Source organism: Eptatretus burgeri, chromosome 17 (genome assembly GCF_056783735.1).
Source record: "Eptatretus burgeri isolate ZD-2024b chromosome 17, Ebu_testis_v1, whole genome shotgun sequence".
NCBI classification, from domain to species: domain Eukaryota; kingdom Metazoa; phylum Chordata; class Myxini; order Myxiniformes; family Myxinidae; genus Eptatretus; species Eptatretus burgeri.
Genome location: NC_140977.1, coordinates 9,931,077 through 9,953,174, shown reverse-complemented (window position 1 = coordinate 9,953,174; position 22,098 = coordinate 9,931,077). Strand labels below are relative to the sequence as shown.

Here is a 22,098-nt window from a genome sequence, read left to right as displayed (position 1 = left end):
GGTTTTTACACCTCTTCCCCTCCAGGCTCCAACCCCCACCCAACTGTGTGCTCCTTCCATTAATTAATTACACTTACCTTGTGGAGAGTGCAGAGGGTTAGGAGACATGAGTGTACACAGACATGTGGAGATAGATAATCGACACATGCACGGTACACGGGATTTGAACCTGGGTTCCTCCTAATCATGACTCGGCTGGGATTATCATAAACAAGTAAACATGGCGGAACCTGTTTATAAACTGTTAACGATGTGAAACAGGACGAACTAGTCCGAATGTCCAAGTTTGAAGGTCACACGGTACGAGGGCAGCAACCGCGAGGTCTCGAGAACAATCATCGTCATTCAGGACGAGTCCAGGTTCGGTTTGGGGGCGTGGTCTACGGAGAACCTCGAGGTTCGGTTTGGGGGCGTGGTCTACGGAGAACCTCGAGGTTCGGTTTGGGGGCGTGGTCTACGGAGAACCTCGAGGTTCGGTTTGGGGGCGTGGTCTACGGAGAACCTCGAGGACGTGAACACGTCATTGGATATGAAGAAGAGAAAGAGCACGTCCCTCGTTCTTGAACGAAATTCAATGAATCGTCCCGAAGTTCACAACACCGCGCTGTGTGCGATGACCCGCGATCTCTCCGGTGAGGAACACGAGGTGAACCCTCGTGGACCCACGAGTATCTCCAATGGAATGAACGGGATGGGTCCGGGAGGATCTCCCGCGGATACGGAGTTCGGACCCGGTACGTGCTGTTCTTGTTCCCGTGCGGGGTCCGTGCTGTGCATTATGTAAGTAAATCATTTCTGTGGGCAAAGTGAGATTTGTAAAATTATCGGTGAATTGTGTGGGGGGGGTTAACATTTGTCCGGTTTTCCCCGGACACGTCCTCCTCCTCTCAGTCCTTTCATCTCCGTCCAGACGGGATTTTTAAATATCGATAAACAGCTCAATTTTGCAATTATTTTATTGTATTTTTTGCTTTTTTATTTCAAAGGGATAAAAATTAAATAATATTAAAAATATATATTATTTAAACGGTTAATCCATTTTTGTATATTTTCCTTCCGGTGATAGAAAACGAGGTTTGTGATGTTTGGACCAGAACGGTTTGGTACAAGTCCGTATTACTCCATCATGGCCCAATGGACGTGTTCGAACTTCCACACTCGTCCTCTTCGTGTCGAACCTCACAGTGATCGAATCCAGTGTCGTGCTCAGTCCACGATTCAGTACGTTTTGTTCGTCCGTACAGTTCGTACTTGTTTGATTTCATTCAAGAAATATTTACAATTACAAAACGAAAGTATAAATTCACTTCAAAACTAAAGATGAAAATTTCCGCGTTTTTGAAGTGCTCGGGGAGAACGTGAAGCCGAGTAATTGGTACGTGGTCCTGGTACGTACATGTGTCTGTGGTAAATAAAGGTGTTATTGATTTACAATGTCACGTGGTCCTGGTAGGTACATGTGTCTGTGGTAAATAAAGGTGTTATTGATTTACAATGTCACGTGGTCCTGGTACGTACATGTCTCTGTGGTAAATAAAGGTGTTATTGATTTACAATGTCACGTGGTCTTGGTACGTACATGTCTCTGTGGTAAATAAAGATGTTATTGATTTACAATGTCACGTGGTCTTGGTACGTACATGTCTCTGTGGTAAATAAAGATGTTATTGATTTACAATGTCACATGGTCTTGGTACGTACATGTCTCTGTGGTAAATAAAGGTGTTTTTGATTTACAATGTCACATGGTCTTGGTACGTACATGTCTCTGTGGTAAATAAAGATGTTATTGATTTACAATGTCACGTGGTCTTGGTACGTACATGTCTCTGTGGTAAATAAAGATGTTATTGATTTACAATGTCACATGGTCTTGGTACGTACATGTCTCTGTGGTAAATAAAGATGTTATTGATTTACAATGTCACATGGTCTTGGTACGTACATGTCTCTGTGGTAAATAAAGGTGTTTTTGATTTACAATGTCACGTGGTCCTGGTACGTACATTTCTCTGTGGTAAATAAAGGTGTTATTGATTTACAATGTCACGTGGTCCTTGTACGTACATGTCTCTGTGGTAAATAAAGGTGTTATTGATTTACAATTTCATGTGTTCCTGGTACGTACATGTCTGTGGGAAATAAAGATGTTATTGATTTACAATGTCACGTGGTCCTGGTATGTACATGTCTGTGGGAAATAAAGATGTTATTGATTTACAATGTCACGTGGTCCTGGTAGGTACATGTCTCTGTGGTCAAAAAAGGTGTTATTGATTTACAAGCACAATATTTCCAGAAATAATTAATCTTTTCCATTGAAAGAACGGTGGTTTGCAGTCAAAGTTGATCAAGGACTGGAAAACACACACACACACACACACACACACACACACACACACACACACACACACACACACACACACACACACACACACACACACACACACACACACACACACCTTATGTCGATGAGATTGGTCAATGCATGAGAGAGCAGCACCGCAGTGATGGTGGTGGTGGTGGCCCTTTTGTATCACCAACGATGAAGTAAACCCGTGGTAGCCTGGTGTTGGCTCAGTGGTTCGGGTGGCGGCTTGGAATCCTATGGTCCTGATCCTGAGTTCAAGCCCCGTCTGCCGCTGAATTAATACACCGGGGGGTTGAATCAGCCTGTCATCCTTCCGAGGTCGGCGAAATGAGTACCAGTTTCAGTGTGTGTACTGGTAGAGGGGCACTGCATCAGCGACTCATTCGCGCTTCAAGAAACGATAGCTACCCCGGCAGCTCAGCTGCCATATGACCACCACCAACCCGTGGTTTTAAACCTTTTTTATTGATGGCACCCTACACTCATATCTTATTCTCTGGCACCCCGCCCATCCTCAGTGTTCTATTATGTATAGTTACCTTAAGAACATTTCAGGCTCCACGAGTTAAATTATTGGATAAACTACATTATTTCAGGAGTGTGTTTTGCGTGCCATGAGCCTGTCAAAAAGATATTGTATTACTGTGCCAAACTTCCAAGCTCCATTTGATTTAATTTGGGTTACTTAACGACGACAAAATGAGAAGCGTATGTTCCGTGTATCAGATTCCACCGACACAAAAAATAAAAAAATCCCTCAAACAAGTGAATGTGGACTACATTTGCGAAGCAATTTCCAACTGGACTTCTTAAATACCCTTTGATTGCCCAATTTTTGGAACAAATTTGCTCCGCTGTTTATAACAGGGTTAACTCGAAGGGCACTCAGTAGAGCGCATACCCCCATCACGCAATGCCTGATCCATGAGATCATGTCGGGCCCAATACATTTTTAAGATATCACGCTATATATCGTTTTCGGCCCTATCTCTAATAATACCGCATAAAAGTGAGAACGGATCTGTGTGAACACAGAACAGTATAAATGAAATTATTTGTGTAACTTCAAAACTGAGAAACTAAAACAAGGGTTAACTGTATATTACTGTATTGTTGAGGTGAGATGTCGATTTTAAAAGTTGGAGAGAAGAGTCAAACAGTGACAAGTGTTGTTGTTGTTGTAGTTCAATTCACAACCCATGGATACATCATGTTTGTTTTATGGGGAAGTTGTGGACATTGAACGATGCCGTGGTATTGTGCAGTTTCTAGTTCTTTCCAGATATAAAACCATCTTTGCATCAAGGGGTGGTTTCCGAGAGGGAGGTACTTTTGGGAATGTTCGTGAAATACAGAAGGCAAAACACAGAGCTGAGCAGAGAGGAGAGTTAGTCACCATTTGTGTTTCTTTGTGGTATCGTGTAGAGTAATGCAGAGTAGAGGAGTATATTGTAGAGTAGAACAGGGTGCAGTCCAGTGTCGAGCCATGCGGCAGGTTTGTGTTTTACTTTATTTTATCTTTGTTATAAATTCACTTTTGGATTCCACCAGTTTGACAAGCAGGACGTCAATCGATTAACAAACCTTGAATTTCATGACAGTGAATCGGGTACTTGTTATTTTTCCTGACGTTCATGTAACTGTTCGGTTGATCAAGTATTGCTGTGAAATTAAAATCCCAGGTATGTTAACCTGCTGTACACGCAGGTATGTGATTCAAGATTGCTGGAAAAATTGCGAACAAAAGAGGGATAAATGTTCCTTTCGATACAATACCAAAGCTTTGATCCTTCTTTCTTTTGTTTATTTTAAGGATGTTTTTCTTTTCAGATTCGATTGTGAAAGTGAAGGTGGAATCTGAGTTTGAGTTTGAGGATGATTCGATGTCTGAAGACAAAGGTGTGAACCACATCAACATTCTGCTTGTTCCAGTCACAGACAGTTTCGTGTGCATGTACATTGTACATACAGAGGTTATCTGCAGAGATGCTGTTTGACTTTTTTTTAAGGTCACATGGTGATTCAAAGTGCCAGCTCATGAATAAACGTTTTTCCCTCCGCACATTGAAGGATCACAATATTTGATTGAGATGTTTAGGGTAAACTTCCTGAGAGTTTGCTTCTTTATTCATCTTGTTCTCCCAGTGCATCCTTCCCTCCCTCTCATTCTTTCTCGCATCCCCTACTTGTCTCTATTTGTCTCCTACCCCTGCTGTTCATGTGTTTCCCCTTTCTTTGAATGATTCCTTTTGTTCTGTTACGTCCTGATCTGTTCGATGTCAAAGCTCTCCCAGTAGCCTCGACTTTTGTGACAAAAAAAGAAAAGAACATGCATGGACTGATTGCTGTGATGGAAGCAGTTCGCTGAGAAATCGATTCGTAAAAATATTTGGCTCAACCTTAATTTGCCATTTGTTTTGGCTTGCTCAACAATGCCTTGATTTCATTCTTCTTTTTGTATACCTTGTCGAGGTTCGCATGAGAGATCACACACAACGCACAGCAAGGGGGGGGGAGGTATGAGCCAAGAGGGGTGGGAGTGGGAAGGACAAAACAGTGGGGAATAGAGACATTTGGAAATCTGTGGAAGGGAGAGGGATGGGGAGGGGAATACAGGGAAACAAGATGGACACTACAGGGACTTTCAGGAAGGGAAGCAGGGAATTTGAAGGAGGTGTGCTTGGGGTGAATTAATGGGGGTAGAAAAGATCAAGGATTTGGATGGGGGATGATAGGTGGTGGTGAACAGCTGTTTTGAATTCCTTGAGGGAAGAATGGGATTGAATAGAGTGAGGGAGTTTATTCCAAAGTTGGGGAAAAAGAGGAACCTTTTGCATTTCCAAGCTTTTGCATTTGGAACAGAATGCAAAAGTTACTTAACGATAAAGAGCACAAAAATGCTTTTTCACTTTCCTCACTCGTATCATCGACTGCCTCATTGTCATCCCGATGTCGAAGAATTCTATAGTTACTCACAAAGGGTTTGACAGATATGAGGTAAAAGAACTGCAGTGGCCAGGTTTGGAGGGAAGGGTGGGTGATTACCCTGGCACTGCCTTCCCAATCCTCTCCCTCATGCTGCCTTCCAAATCCCCCTCCCCTCACACTGCCTTCCAAATCCCCCTCCAAATAGTAAATCGAAATTGTGTGTGTAGTTTCGGAGAAGGGAGCAAATACCTCTTTTAGGAGGTCAACCCCCCCATCCCCCCATTGACCCCCTTCATGAGCACATATTTTGAATTGTGGATACACATTGGTCCATCATGGGTGATGAAGGTTGTGGTCAAGTTTCAATAAAATTGTGTCGTTTCGAAGAAGAGAGCAAATATCTACTTTGGGGGTGGGGGGGGTCAACCCCCCCCCGTAAACATCCTTAATGAGCGCAGATTTTGATGCCGTCAATACACTTTCGTTAGGCATCAGATATGAAGCTTGTGACCAAGTTTCATCAAAACCATGTGTTTGGTTCAAGCGATAATGACTGAAGTGTTTACAGACTGACTGGCTCTGACTCAGACTCATACCTACGGACTGCTCAATCGCATAAGCTCACTTGACTGAAGTCGATGTGAGTTAAAAATTGAAACTTGGCACATGGCAAGTACTTCACTTGGGTAATGTGCGATTTATTTGTGATGTCAAAGGTGCCTTCAATATGACGTCATAATTGCAGATGCAGAACGCTCCATCTGATCCGTGTGAAAATTTTTGTGGGTCATCTGGGGAAAAATTGGTCCACAGAAAAAAAAAACAATTGATGATGTCATTGGTCACGTGGTTCAGCAGCCATGTTGTTTAAAAAAAACAATGAAATCCACAAAAATCTTCTCTGAAGACGACGATGGTTCACGAGCGGTATTTGACGATGTAGATTGTTTCAGAGTCAAGGATGAGACAATGTGATAATGTTTGACCAAGTTATAAAAATGATCAACATGATGTGGTACGGGTGACAGGTTATTAGCTGCAAAATGTCGAAAACCCGGTTTCGTTCAACAACTTTCAAAATTTGACCTTTGCATAACCTTTAAAGGTCACAAAACAATGTTGTGGACATTAAAATAAGGAAACAGGATACGTGCTATAGCTCATTGGAGTTTGTTCGTCAAAGAAGGTCGAAAACCCGGTTCGATTCCCACAACTTTGAAAATTTGACCTTTGTGACCTGTAAAGGTCAAGGATTATGACCTTTGGTGCAAAACTTCCTCTGGAACATTCCAGGAACAATATAACGTCATATAGGCTATATGGCATTTCGCATTCATCGGATTATCCATACTTTGATGAAATCAGCGTAAAAACAAACTTGAAGGGGGCGCCACGGGCAAGGTGTTCGAGATAGAGCAAAATGGTTTCGAGACTTTAGGTGGGGAATGACCTCAAGATTATGCATAAAAAATATTGCCATCCAAGCTCTCAAATTTGGGCGGTCGGATGATTTTTATGTCAATATTCGAAATTTTCTAAGTTCGTGAACTTGTGACCTTGACCTTGGGACGAAAATGAAAAATCGAGCTCCGTGGGGCTATGCAGGTGCCATTGGGCTAACCAAATACCGAAACCCCTGCCAGATTCACCAAACCCCTCGGAGAATAAATTTTTTACGTCAAAATTCGCAATTTTCTAAGTTCGTGACCTTGTGGCCTTGACCTTGGGACGAAAATGAAAAATCGAGCTCTGTGGGGCTATGCAGGTGCCATTGGGCTAACCAAATACCGAAACCCCTGCCAGATTCAACAAACCCCTCGGAGAATAAATTTTTTACGTCAAAATTCGCAATTTTCTAAGTTCGTGACCTTGTGGCCTTGACCTTGGGACGAAAATGAAAAATCGAGTTCTGTGGGGCTATGCAGGTGCCATTGGGCTAACCAAATACCGAAACCCCTGTCAGATGCGACAAACCCCTGAGGAGAAGATGCAAATTGAAATCGGCTGCACCCTAAAATCACGTTTTTTGGGCGTGGCCCGCCCATAATGGGAGCACCACGCCCATTTTCAGGAAAACACAACAAGATCGTGGTATAAACCTCCCACCAAAATTTTGTCAGGATTGGATCAAAACCCACGGAGCTATGCTCGGGACAGACAGACAGACAAGCCGGTAGGCGGACATGGGTAGTCAGCCGTTGCTTGGCAACGGAGGGGTCCATAGCAACGGTTCTTTCTCACACATAACTAAAAGGGCGGAGGAGCTAATTGTGAGCCAACGGCCATCCATATCTAGTGCCCAACTGTGTCTGCGGACGTCCTCCTGCAGTTGGGTTACTTCTTATTAGGAGGTTGGTGGCAGGATTTGCACTCCAGCCACCGTAAAACGCTTCATTCCGCAAAACGCAAAAACGCAAAAAAATCTGAAAACCCACTCCGTGGGAGTACCTCCTGTGCAGCTTCCCTTCGCAGGGCAGCTCACCGGATGATGGGATTGGGGCAAAGCCCTCGGGACCCCCAATCTTTGATAGGAGGGAAACCACGGGGTAACATCCCTGGGTCAGATTGCGGGAGAGTGTGTCGGAGTGGTGCTGAGGTGTCGTCCACCAGATGGCGGTCTCCTTGGGTTAACCTGAGGCGGTCCCTTCGGGTGGGTGCCTGGAATGTCCTATCCCTAAGAGAGGATGATCACCTGTCTCTGTTATCATCTGAGCTCAAGCGTTTGGACATCGGGGTTGCAGCTCTCTCTGAGGTTCGGAGACCGGATTGCGGCGAGATAATGGTGGGTGGTTACACCTACTATTGGTCTGGTCGCTCTGATGGTTACCATACCCAAGGAGTTGCTGTAGCTGTGTCCAATAAGCTGACCCCAATGATAATTGAGGTAACACCGGTCAACGAGCGTATTATGAGATTAAGGATTCGTCACTCCTTAGGTGTCATTTCCCTGGTCTCTGTTTATGCTCCGACTGAGGCGAGTGATGTTACCGTGAAGGACACATTCTACGCCACACTCGAGTCTGTGGTTGATCAGTGCCCCAGACGAGATACACTTCTAGTCTTGGGGGATTTCAATGCATCGACTGGAACTGATAGGGATGGTTATGAGGTGTGTGTTGGCCCCCATGGGTCAGGAACTATGAACCAGAATAGCACTAAGTTCCTTGACTTTGCAAGAAGTCATGGACTTAGGGTGGCTGGTTCATGGTTTCAAGCGCCGCAAGCTCATCGCTGGACTTGGTATTCCAACGCTGGCGGTGTGGCAAAGGAGATTGACCATGTCCTCATTGACGGTCGCTGGAGGATGATCCAGAACTGCAGGGTCTACCGGAGTGCTCAGTTCCTCAATACTGACCACAGGCTTGTTGTAGCAACTCTAAAGCTGCACCTTAAATCCTGGAGAATGGTACCATCCCAGCCTAGGCTGGATGTTGCCAAGCTCAGGGATGAGAGAGTAGCTGAGGAGTTTGCAAACAGGCTGAGTGGACACTGGGGGGTGGGTCTGGGTGCTTTGGGGGGTGCTGAAGAGTTGTGGAGCGCCTTCAAGACCACCGTCCTTGATGTTGCCGGTGGATGCCTTGGAGCTCACCGCAGGGCAAAGAAGAATTTTGTCTCTCAAGGGACACTGGATACCATTGACCAGAGTCGCAGGGCCAGGCTGAATGGCAGAGCTGAGCTGTTCAGGGAGCTGAGGCATAAAACTGTACGTGCACTGAGGGTGGACAAGGAGGCCTATGTGCGAGGAATCTGTGAGGGGGTAGAGCATCACCTGTGGACAGGTGATTCTCGTCCCGCTTACAGGGGAATTCGCACATTACGTTCATCCAAGCCCATCCCTCGGAGCACTGCAGTTCGAGCAGAGAGTGGTAGGCTCTTGACAGAGGAGTCTGAAGTGAAGGCCCGCTGGGCCGGTTACTTTGAGCGGTTGTACCAGGCTGATCCCCCAGCTGTCGAGTTGGACGTCAAGGGTGTTACAATCCCTGTTGCTGACTTTCGAATCAACTGTGGTCCACCATCGCTTGTGGAAACGCGGGCTGCGGTGAACCAGTTGAAACGGGGCAAAGCTCCAGGGATCTGTGGCATCCATGCCGAACTTCTCAAGGCTGGTGGAAATGCTGCACTCGTGTCGTTGCATGCAGTTTTGTGCTCTGCCTGGAACACAGGCATCATCCCAACTGACTGGAAGAGGGGCCTTGTTGTCCCTCTCTGGAAAGGGAAGGGTGATCGCCAAGACTGCAACAACTACCGAGGGGTGACGCTGCTCTCAGTGCCGGGCAAGGTCTTTGCTCGGATAATTCTTGATAGGGTTCGCCACCATCTGCTTGGCCACCAGCGTCCAGAGCAGTCAGGCTTTACACCAAAGAGGTCAACGATTGACCGTATCCTTGCACTTCGTGTACTCACCGAACGCAGACGAGAGTTTCGGCAGGGGCTGCTTGCAGCCTATGTTGATCTCTGTAAAGCGTTCGATTCAGTGAATCGGGATGTCCTCTGGAGGATTCTTGGTCTTCGTGGGGTGCCACCGAAACTGATCGATCTGATGTCTGAACTCTACTCTGGTACTGAGAGTGCTGTGAAGTGTGGTGGTACCGCCTCTGACTTATTTCCAGTTGTTACTGGAGTTCATCAGGGATGTGTACTTGCCCCCACACTTTTCAGCACTTGTATGGACTGGATTTTTGGGAGGATGTCGGAGAGATCAAGTTGCCGTGCATCGTTTGGCAATGTCAAGATCTCGGACCTTGATTTTGCAGATGATGCAGTCATCTTTGCGGAGACTTTAGACATCCTCTTGGGGGCCCTCGAGGTGCTGAATGAGGAGTCGGAGCCGTTGGGATTACGGATTTCTTGGGTCAAAACTAAGATCCAGGCTTTCGGTGACATCTTGGATGCTGCTGTCCTGTCTGTGTCTGTTTGTGGTGAGGATGTTGAGGTCGTGGAGAGATTCACTTACCTTGGCAGTGATATTCATGTCTCTGCTGGCTGCGAGTCAGAGGTCAATAGACGTCTGGGTCGGGCCTGGGGAGTCATGGATTCACTGGATCATGGGGTGTGGCGCTGCCGGTACCTGTGCGGGAGGACGAAAGTCCGAGTCTTCAGGTCCTTGGTACTTCCAGTCTTGCTCTATGGGTGCGAGACTTGGACTTTGACCAAGGATCTGAGACGGAGACTTAATTCCTTTGGTACCAGGTCTCTTCGGAGAATCCTTGGCTATCGCTGGTCGGATTTTGTGTCCAACGAGCGGTTGCTGAGAGAGACTCGGATGAGATTTGTTACCTGCATAGTCCGTGAGCGTCAGCTGCGGCTGTATGGACATGTGGCTCGTTTTCCTGACGCTGATCCTGCTCACCAGATTCTCTCAGCGAGGGAGTCTCATGAGTGGAGGAGGCCAGTGGGCCGACCACGTGCCTCATGGTTACAGCAGGTTGACCATCATCTCAAGGAGATGGGGATGGGCCTGGCATCTGCCTGGGGGATGGCCAGACGGAGGCCCCTGGAGTACCGGCGGAAAGTGGACGTAGCGACGCGCTGTTCTGGCACATGCTCCCATACCTGACCTGACATAACTAGGACATACCATGAACCTACTTTCCCAGTTTCATGTATATCTGACTCATAGTCTCTGAGATATTACGAACTTCGTTTTTTTATTGTTTTCGACCAGGGTTCATTCAAAGTCTATCTTCTCCGACAGCTTTCATAGGATCCGGCTGGAAATTTTTGACAATATGGCTGAATGCACTGCCCACAGTCGCTCGTGGCCCGATTTTTGATTTTCGAAAAAAGAATTTTTTTATGATTTTTCAAAAATTTCTAAGTCCCGTTGCTAGGCAAAGGTGGTGTCCATAGCAACGGTTCTCATTTGCACATAATTAGGTCATGGTATGAACCTACCAACCAAGTTTCATCGAAATCGCCATTGTATTAACTGAAATCGCCATTTTAAATACTTATAAGGGTCGTACAAATCTCAAAAAAAAAAATTTTCTCGACGAGATCGATTATCCAACAGACAAACATATCGACGGAAATACTGATAATAAGGGTCGATCAAATTTCAAAAAAAAAATTTTTGAAAATTTTTTTTTCGACTGGATCGACGACCCAACAGACACAGACATACAGACAGACAGACAGACACACAACAATAACGAATATAGTGGTCACTTATTTTTTTTCGTGAATATATTTTTTCGTGAACCAATAAGGTAAGTAAAATATGTACAAGTGGAAGGGAGGGTAATGAAAATTTAAATGCTGGGTTTCCATGAAAAATAAAAAGGTGAGAATTGTATTTTTCCCTCCTTTTTGCTGAACTGTGTTGTGAAATCTCATGACAGTGACTACAGTAAAATGCAAGATTAGTCTCAGAGAATATGTCTAACTCGAGAATGGGTGTGAGGGTGGTAGCACCTGCAGATGGAGGAGGAGGAGGAGGAAAAAGGTGATAATCAAAAGTGACCAGGCGGTTTCAGCAGGCGGTGGCAAATGTTTGGGAATTTGATTTTTAGCAAAAGTGCATGTGTGGAGTGAGGCGGAGATGGTAATCCCAGGTCGCTAATGAGGAGTTCACAGAATCCATTTTACAAGTCAATGGAATGCATCCAGCTACTCCACATCATTGAGAACAGCAAATTGTCATTTCATCATGCACTTCCTCTATTTTCAGACCACATTTCCCTTTCAGATTCATGACTTTTTTTGTTTGTTTGTTTGTTTTTCATTGACCCCCCCCCTCCGTTGTTCACCTCTCTGGTTCAGTGAGAAAATGAGTTTGTGAATTTGAGATTACGTAGAACGCTGGTTTAGATTCGCTTGTTTGCCCTTTCTTTGTCGTGATGAACTGTTGTCACATGGTTTGCAGGTGAAGCTCAAGTAGTGAAGTCAGAAACTTTCCAAAACAACCTTCTTCACACTTCCCAAGATGCTTTGAACAATGATCATGTAAAGCAGGAAGCGTGTGATTCTCCAACCACGGAGCCAAGCAAAGTTGCTCAGCTGCTCAAAAGTAAGCCAAACACTCTGGAGATCCCATCACATTGTGTTTACTTGTTTTGACCATTCCTTCATGATGAAATAATTTTGTTCCAAACAGTGCAGAATGACAGGTCCATAAAAAAATGTTTTTCACACAATTGGCTTGTTTTTATGAACGAGACAGGGATACACGTTTCATTTAAAATGCATGTTGCACATAAAATTCACAAATTTAAGATCGTTGCATCAACACCATATTCTCACCGTCTCTCCCAGAGGACCATCTGGAAAGCACCCCATCTACTTTCTCAACAATCTTCTTGAAGAAGTTGTGCCTCTCAAGCTTTTGAGTCTCACTGTCTTCCATGATCTTTCCTGGGAAAGCCACATTTTCAAGCTGGCCTCGAAAGCCAGTCTGGGCATCCTCCATCGTGCAAAGTCCTTCCTTGGCACACCTGAGTTCCTGACCACAAACAAAGTTTTCATCCGCAGTCTGATGCAGTACTTCTCTCCTGGGCTGGTGCTCCTGCCTCACACCAAGCTCAACTTCACATTGTGGAAACCAAAGCTTTCAGGATCATTGGTGTCTCCTGCAATGAAGCTGAGTTGTTGGGTCTCAATTTCTCACCGCAGGCAGATCGGTGGTCTTTCTGTCTTCTACACTCTTCTCCGGGCCTTGCATCCCCTACTGTCTCTTTGCTATGTCCCCCTAATATTTCTGCAGGGCGCTCAAGGTCTGCCAGCAACCCCCTTCTGGTGAAACTGCCAAAATGAAGAATCGCTGCTCACCTTCACACTTTCATTCCTCTTTTTTTCCAACCTCTGGAACAAACTCTCACACTTCACCCCACTCTTCCTTACAGGTCTTTAAAACAGCTGTCTACCACCATCTCATAACTTCCCCATCAAAATCCTGCGATGTTGCTCCTCAGTGTTGCAATCATCCACACCAACTTTGGATGATTCCCCTAAGAAAGGAGTTGCTTGACATTCTTGAACACTTCTATGATCTCTTAATTATTTTACGCAACATATTCAGGCTGGAATCTTTCCTTCAACACCTGAGATCGTTTGTATTGTCGAAATTGAAAATGCACACCATTTATTTCACCATGTCCCTTATTCTCTTTGATCTTGTGGTTATGTTGTTATGAATTATTGGTAGCTGTTTTCACAGTTATTTCTGCCAGAAAAGTTGAATGGAAGTTATGTTTTCACCCCTGTCTGTCTGTGATCAGGATATCTCAGAGTTATGGATGGATATGGACTAAACTTGGAGGACAGGTTGGGTGTGTGCCAAGAATGAATTGATTTGATTTTTGTGAAGATCTGGATCTGGATTCGGTCTCTCAAATTTGATGCTTCATAATTAAGAGAGAGGGCTAAAATATATATATATATATCATAGTACCAGTCAAAAGTTTGGACACACCTGCTCATTCAAGGGTTTTTCTTTATTATTACTATTTTCTACATTGTAGGATAATAGTGAAGCAATCATAAATATGAAATAACACATTTGGAATTATGTAGTAACCAAAAGTTAAACAAATCAAAATATATTTTAAATTTTATATTCTTCAAAGTAGCCACCCATTGCCTTGATGACAGCTTTGCACACTCTTGGCATTCTCTCAACCAGCTTCATGATGTGGTCACCTGGAATGCATTTCCATTAACAGGTGTGCCTTATTAAAAGTTAATATGTGGAATTTCTTTCCTTCTTAATGCGTTTGAGCCAATCAGTTGTGTTGTGACAAGGTAGGGTTGGGATTCAGAAAATAGCCGTATTTGATAGAAGACCATTATTTTGCCTGTACTGGAGTCATCCATATTATGGCAAGATAAGCAACTCAACGAAGCAAAGAGAAAGGACAGTCCATCATTACTTTAAGACATGAAGGTCAGTCAATCCGGAAAATTTCAAGAACTTCGAAAGTTTCTTCAAGTGCAGTCGCAAAAACCATCAAGCACTATGATGAAACTGGCTCTCATGAGGACCGCCACAGGAAAGGAAGACCCAGAGTTACCACAACTGTAGAGGATAAGTTTATTAGAGTTACCAGCCCATGAAAATCACCAATTAACTGCACCACAGATTGCAGCCCAAGTAAATGCTTCACAGAGTTCAAGTAACAGACACATCTCAACATCAACTGTTCAGAGGAGACTGCTTGAATCAGGCCTTCATGGTCGAATTGCTGCAAAGAAACCACTACTGAAGGAAACCAATAATAAGAAGAGACTTTCTTGGGCCAAGAAACACGAGCAATAGACATTAGACCGGTGGAAATCTGTCCTTTAGTCTGGTGAGTCCGAATTTTAGATTTTTGGTTCCAACCGCCATGTCTTTGTGAGATGTAGAGAAGGTGAACGAATGATCTCTGCATGTGTGGTTCCCACTGTGAAGCATGGAGGAGGAGATGTGATGGTGTGGGGGTGCTTTGCTGGTAACTGTTGGCGAATTATTTAGAATTCAAGGCACACTTAACCCGCATGGCTACCACAGCATTCTGCAGTTATACTCCATCCCATATGGTTTACGCTTCATGGGACCATCATTTGTTTTTCAACAGGACAATAACCCAAAACACATCTCCAGGCAGTGTAAGGGCTATTTGACCAAGGAGAGTGATGGAGTGCTGCACCAGATGAGCTCACCTCCACAATCACCCAACATAAACCCAATTGAGATGGTTTGGGATGAGTTGGACTGCAGAGTGAAGGAAAGGTAGCCAACAAGTGCTCAGCATATGTGGGAACTCCTTCAAGACTGTTGGAAAAGCATTCAAGGTGACAACCTCATGAAGCTGGTTGAGAGAATGCCAAGTGTGCAAAGCTGTCATCAAAGCAAAGGGTGGCTACTTTGAAGAAACTAAAATATAAAATATATTTTGATTTGTTTCACACTTTTTTTGGTTACAACACAATTCCATGTTTTATGTCATAGTTTTGATGTCTTCACTATTATTCTACAATGTAGAAAATAGTAAAAACAAAGAAAAACCCTTGAATGAGTTGGTGTGTCCAAACTTTTGACTGGAACTGTATATGTGTATATGTATGTACATAAATATATATATATATATATATATATATGTATAAATGTGTATACATATATGTATATATGTATATATATGTATATGTATATATGTATATATATGTGTGTATATGTATATATGTATATATATGTGTATATATGTATATATATATATATATATATATATATATATGTGTATATATATATATATGTGTATATATATATATATATGTATGTGTATATATATGTATATATATATATATATATATATATATATATATATATATATATTGCTGTAGTTTTCCACCTGTTCAGCGTGCGGGCGACCGCTTTTAGCTAATCGCGGCCGCACGCGCCCACCAAACGAGCAAACTTAGTCGCAGCTTTCGGGTCAACGCCAAAATCCAGCTGCGGGTGTGTTTTTAACCACACCGTAAATTAGCCAACTCTTCTGTCCACGCACGACACTGTCCGATTGCCGAATGTCGATTTACCTAAGTATGTGCGCAGACAGAAATGCCGTGAATTTACACCTCGACGGAGCCTGTGTGAAAACGAGCCGTTCTTGAGCGGCTCGTTCCTTTTGCGATTTGCCGAGCAGTTTTATATCGCCAAGCCCCGTCGGATCCGATTGCTTTATCGGCTATTTAAAAGCCAGCTAATATTCCGTACGCAATAATGGAAGCAAAATGAAGGAAGGGACACAACGAACAGGTGAACGTTTAAACAATGACATTTATTTCACACACGACACGGACTCAAGCAATGCAGATATACAAGCACGTATCGCGGGTTGAGAGACATAATGTTGTAACTGCATTTTTGGTGAAATTGAATGAAATGGCTCACATATTGTGTATAGTTTACAATATTTTAATCTTACTCAGATGAGAAGACTGGGTTGATATTTGCAGTTACAACAATATTGTACTGAAAGAGAAATGGTGTTGAAAGACATGAGAGCCATTTTATTCAAGTTCACCAAAAATGCAGTTACAACATTATGTCTCTCAACCTGCGGTATGCAATGCAATGAATGCAACGAATGGGGGTAGGGACAAGACACAAGCAAACAAAAGACCTGCAGCCGTATCTATTTATTATGTACACAATCACTTCGCCACAATTCGACTTCGGGACAAGGCGCCACCACTTTCATGCAAAGAAAACCCCAGGAAAGGAAAGGGTAAGAACAGGGCCCATCGGCCTTTAATGTTCGCGGAGCTGTGGAGACTGAAGGAGCTCCGTGAGACCGGGCTGGTTACCTGCCACCCTCATGGTGACTCGCTGGGCGACCCTCGATGTCCCATCAACACGGTAGTTGGTGTAATGGCGATTCAGTTGGTCCGGGCCTTGCCGTGCTGCCTGGTCGATCGGGCCTATCCGACGACACCTCAGAGGAACGAACGGGCCTTTGCTCTTTCGAGAGTTGATGCTCTTTTACGAGCCCGCCCGTTCCTCAGCATTTGCTCGGACCGTTCTGTCGCTGGCTGGCGACTTCTCTCTGGCCGTCTCCAACGACCCACGGTTCGGCACGGTGCTGCAGGCTTTACTGCGCTCCAGGCTTCGCTGCGCTCTGACGACCCCTACTGCCCTCCACTGGATTCGAACCTTGTCGCTCTCCACCCCGACTCCAGCTCGACTCTGAACCCCGATAGACTCCGACAGACAAAACTTCTTGCTTGGCGTTCCAGCGCGCCTTTTTATATGGTCTGGGGTTGGGGCGGGGGGTGAGTTTGATCTTCCACCTTCGACCTCTCACCCCCCCGCTGGCTCCGCCCCTTTTGGTGTTTTGATCCGATCTCGTCGCCAAACGCGGAGAGAGCGGACGTTGTGGAAATCATCGGCTCCCGCCCCAACGAGAGAGTCCCCGCTCCTGTCGGCGGAGATGCCGTTCGTCCGTGGAATGCCGTTGCTGGCAAAAAGATGGCGGCGCAATGGAGATGAAGGTGTGGCGATGTTCGTTTGAGGAGATGGTGAGGAGATCTCGTGGTTGGCGCTGTGGTGGGGATGGCGTGATTGTTGAGATGCGGTTGTGGTTGTTGAGAGGCGGTTGTTCCAAAATAAAGATAGCAAAAGAATAATACTACCTCAAAGATCACAGCCCGGTTACATGAATAATTGCCCTTTAGAAATTGGTGGGGAAATCTAACCTGAACACTTACTTATCGACATAACTGATCTTAAGGACCTGTATGGTGTTGTGCGAATTTCCACAACCGTAAATATATATATATATGCATATGTATGTATGTATGTATATATATGGATATATGTATATATATATGTATGTATGTATGTATGTATGTATATGTATATATGTATATATATATATATATATATATATATATATATATATATATATATATATATATATATATATATATACATACATACATACAGTCATGCGCCGCTTAACGACTTTCTGGGCAACGACGGATCGCAGATCCGACGGATCTGCCAGCTCTGGAAAAAAAAAAAAAAAAAAATGGAGCTGAAAAATTCCTATCGCCGAGTGATGCAGCCGACGTCGCACTGCCAATCGTATAAAAATAGCATGTACAATTATGTACGCTGTACAGTACATAATCTCTCATGATGATAATAAACGACAGTGTGGCCCTGTTATAATGCAATCGTTGAGGTCCATAAAATGTCCTCGCGAAAAAAGCAGGGTCCTGCTAAATCGGGATTCAAGAAAATCGGCTTTCAAACTGAACCAATGTTTCCACGTTTACCTTCTTGCAATTAAATTACCTTTGAATTAAAGAATTCCGCGAATAAATCGTTGTTGTTAGTCGAAATTAAAACACCAATTTATTTTTCGTGAAGCTTTTTATGTTGTTAAAACAATCGCACTGTTCCGAAAATATATATCACAATTGACAGGTGCTCGTTTCTTCATTTGTAAATTATAACATCGATGCAATGATTACGTATTTATAAAATCGAAATGCTATTTATTCACCTTTCTGTAATCGATGCGAGAGGAGATTGTAAGCTGCTGCTAACAACACCGATGACCTTCATGAACAGCACAAAAGTAAAACAAACGTGTCTTCCGTCTCTCTTGGATGTGTGTTACAATTGCCGACAGTATTCAGTACAGTAACATGCTGTACAGGTTTGTATCCGAGGAGCAATAGGCTACACCATATAGCCTAGGTGTGTAGTTTTGTGTAAGTACGATGTTCGAAAACGAAAAAGATAAAAAAAGATGTTTGCACAACGACGACGTCGCTTAATGACGCGTTTCTCAGAACGTAACCCCGTCGTTAAGTGGTGCATGACTGTATATATTGTTACGAATTCGCGCCCCGCCAGCATGCGAACGACCGCTTTTAACCAATAGCGGCCGCTTCGCCCACCGAACGTGCAATTCAGTCGTGACCCTCTCAGAACAACGCCGGGAGCGAGTCACGGGTGGGGGTTTAACCTCACCACAACTCGTCCGCATTCTACCCGCGAAATAGGGTCCGATCGCCGAATGGTCGATTTACCTAAGAACCCGCGCGGATAGCGTACCGAGGAGTTGTACCATGCCACAGGTCGACTCTGGACACGAATCGCTTAAGCAGCTCGTTCCGTGCTACAGGGATAACCGAGCGGAGTTATCATCAACCTTGACGGTTCAGATTAGTTACCGGGTGTTTTAAACCCACTACTAATCCCTTACGTGATGCAAGATGGAGATTCAAACAAAGGAAAAGACGCAACGAAACGGGGAACAATTGGACCAGCACATTTATTCCGCGCCACACGGCAGCACGGAAGGCACGTATATTACAGTCAAGCAAGAAAACACAATAAAAGCAAGCGAAGAGACACACGCAGATCTACAACCGAATAATGCAATTCACACGGCAACACTTATAACAGTTCTACTTCTCCAGACTGGCGCCACACACACACACGTTTACACAGAACCCCAAAGAAATGGAAGTCGCGACTTCCCTGAGCATGTCGAGTCCTTGGCGACCGTAACTCCGAGTCCCTCCGACGTGGTCCACTGGGCTCGTGCCTCGCGCCTGCACGTGTCGTCCGCCCGACAGGGACGAACGAACAGAACCTCCGACCAGGAACAATCACCACAACGCTCGACAATTCCCCTTCAGGGACAAGGGAACAGGGACAAGGGAACGACGTTATCGTTGACCTTCATGCCCACGCCTTTTTGTAGGGTCGGGCTCCGCCCTTCACCCCGCCCGTTTCTGGCTCCACCTCCCTTCTGGAAGCTTCCCAAAAAGGGGCGTGCCCTCTCGTTTACCCCTCCCCCGCGCCATGTGGGGGACGAGGAAAGTCAGTTTTGGCTCGGGGCCAGGGAATTATTCCCCCAAAATCAGGCCCCCACCTTTTTCACCATTGACTTCTGGCTCAAATCGCACCTCCCCATGCCAAAGCGTGGGAAAAGCAGGAGGGAAAATCCAGTGGGAGACATTCAAGCGGGAGTTTTGGGCGGGAGATGCCCCTTCGCACCCTTGTTGCTGCTGCCACTCCGCTCCTTTCATCCATCCCGCGGAGATCATGACCGCACAGTGCTCGTTGAATGGCGAGTGGCGAAGATGGTGGTAGCGTAGTTGTGGAAGGTGGCGTCGTGGTGTGAATGGCGTGATTGTTGGCGTAGTGTAGTGAATGGCGTGATCGTTGAGATGTTGCTTGTGGCGATGTTCGATGTTGTTCTTGCACGACAATAACAACAGCAAAAGAAAAACCACTATCTCAAATGGTCGCACCACGGAGGTCAAATGGAGGGAAACCACGGGGTAACATCCCTGGGTCAGATTGCGGGAGAGTGCATCGGAGTGGTGCTGAGGTGTCGTCCACCAGACGGCGGTCTCCTTGGGTTAACCTGAGGCGGTCCCTTCGGGTGGGTGCCTGGAATGTCCTATCCCTAAGAGAGGATGATCACCTGTCTCTGTTATCATCTGAGCTCAAGCGTTTGGACATCGGGATTGCAGCTCTCTCTGAGGTTCGGAGACCGGATTGCGGCGAGATAATGGTGGGTGGTTACACCTACTATTGGTCTGGTCGCTCTGATGGTTACCATACCCAAGGAGTTGCTGTAGCTGTGTCCAATAAGCTGACCCCAATGATAATTGAGGTAACACCGGTCAACGAGCGTATTATGAGATTAAGGATTCGTCACTCCTTAGGTGTCATTTCCCTGGTCTCTGTTTATGCTCCGACTGAGGCGAGTGATCTCACCGTGAAGGATGCATTCTACGCCACACTCGAGTCTGTGGTTGATCAGTGCCCCAGACGAGATACACTTCTAGTCTTGGGGGATTTCAACGCATCGACTGGAACTGATAGGGATGGTTATGAGGTGTGTGTTGGTCCCCATGGGTCAGGAACTATGAACCAGAATAGCACTAAGTTCCTTGACTTTGCAAGAAGTCATGGACTTAGGGTGGCTGGTTCATGGTTTCAGCGCCCACAAGCTCATCGCTGGACTTGGTATTCCAACGCTGGCGGTGTGGCAAAGGAGATTGACCATGTCCTCATTGACGGTCGTTGGAGGATGATCCAGAACTGCAGGGTCTACCGGAGTGCTCAGTTCCTCAATGCTGACCACAGGCTTGTTGTAGCAACTCTAAAGCTGCACCTTAAATCCTGGAGAATGGTACCATCCCAGCCGAGGCTGGATGTTGCCAAGCTCAGGGATGAGAGAGTAGCTGAGGAGTTTGCGAACAGGCTGAGTGGACAGTTGGGGGGTCTGGGTGCTTTGGGGGGTCCTGAAGAGTTGTGGAACGCCTTCAAGACCACCGTCCTTGATGTTGCCGGTGGATGCCTTGGAGCTCACCGCAGGGCAAAGAAGAATTTTGTCTCTCAAGGGACACTGGATACCATTGACCAGAGTCGCAGGGCCAGGCTGAATGGCAGAGCTGAGCTGTTCAGGGAGCTGAGGCGTAAAACTGTACGTGCACTGAGGGTGGACAAGGAGGCCTATGTGCGAGGAATCTGTGAGGGGGTAGAGCATCACCTGTGGACAGGTGATTCTCGTCCCGCTTACAGGGGAATTCGCGCATTACGTTCATCCAAGCCCATCCCTCGGAGCACTACAGTTCGAGCAGAGAGTGGTAGGCTCTTGACAGAGGAGTCTGAAGTGAAGGCCCGCTGGGCCGGTTACTTTGAGCGGTTGTACCAGGCTGATCCCCCAACTGTCGAGTTGGACGTCAAGGGTGTTACAATCCCTGCTGCTGACCCTCGAATCAACTGTGGTCCACCTACGCTTGTGGAAACACGGGCTGCGGTGAACCAGTTGAAACGGGGCAAAGCTCCAGGGATCTGTGGCATCCATGCTGAACTTCTCAAGGCTGGTGGAAATGCTGCACTCGTGTCGTTGCATGCAGTTTTGTGCTCTGCCTGGAACACAGGCATCATCCCAACTGACTGGAAGAGGGGCCTTGTTGTCCCTCTCTGGAAAGGGAAGGGTGATCGCCAAGACTGCAACAACTACCGAGGGGTGACGCTGCTCTCAGTGCCGGGCAAGGTCTTTGCTCGGATAATTCTCGATAGGGTTCGCCACCATCTGCTTGAGCACCAGCGTCCAGAGCAGTCAGGCTTTACACCAAAGAGGTCAACGATTGACCGTATCCTTGCACTTCGTGTCCTCACCGAACGCAGACGAGAGTTTCGGCAGGGGCTGCTTGCAGCCTATGTTGATCTCTGTAAAGCGTTCGATTCAGTGAATCGGGATGTCCTCTGGAGGATTCTTGGTCTTCGTGGGGTGCCACCAAAACTGATCGATCTGATGTCTGAACTCTACTCTGGTACTGAG

The 22,098-nt window shown here is 45.6% G+C and overlaps 1 protein-coding gene across 5 annotated transcripts in view; it reads left to right on the top strand.

Annotated features, from left to right (window-relative positions):
- Positions 1 to 275: 275 nt before the first annotated feature.
- LOC147009270 (uncharacterized) overlaps positions 276 to 22,098 on the top strand; it is an 85,640-nt gene continuing 63,817 nt past the window's right edge. Inside the window, exons 1-3 of one of the 5 annotated variants that reach the window (XM_085862049.1) lie at positions 276 to 734; positions 4,202 to 4,270; positions 12,165 to 12,308. In XM_085862049.1, coding sequence (XP_085718175.1) covers positions 530 to 734; positions 4,202 to 4,270; positions 12,165 to 12,308 — 418 coding nt within the window. In that variant the 5' untranslated portion in view covers positions 276 to 529. The remainder of the gene's footprint in view (positions 735 to 4,201; positions 4,271 to 12,164; positions 12,309 to 22,098) is intronic. The other 4 variants (XM_085862051.1, XM_085862050.1, XM_085862053.1 and 1 more) reach the window with 4 other exon arrangements.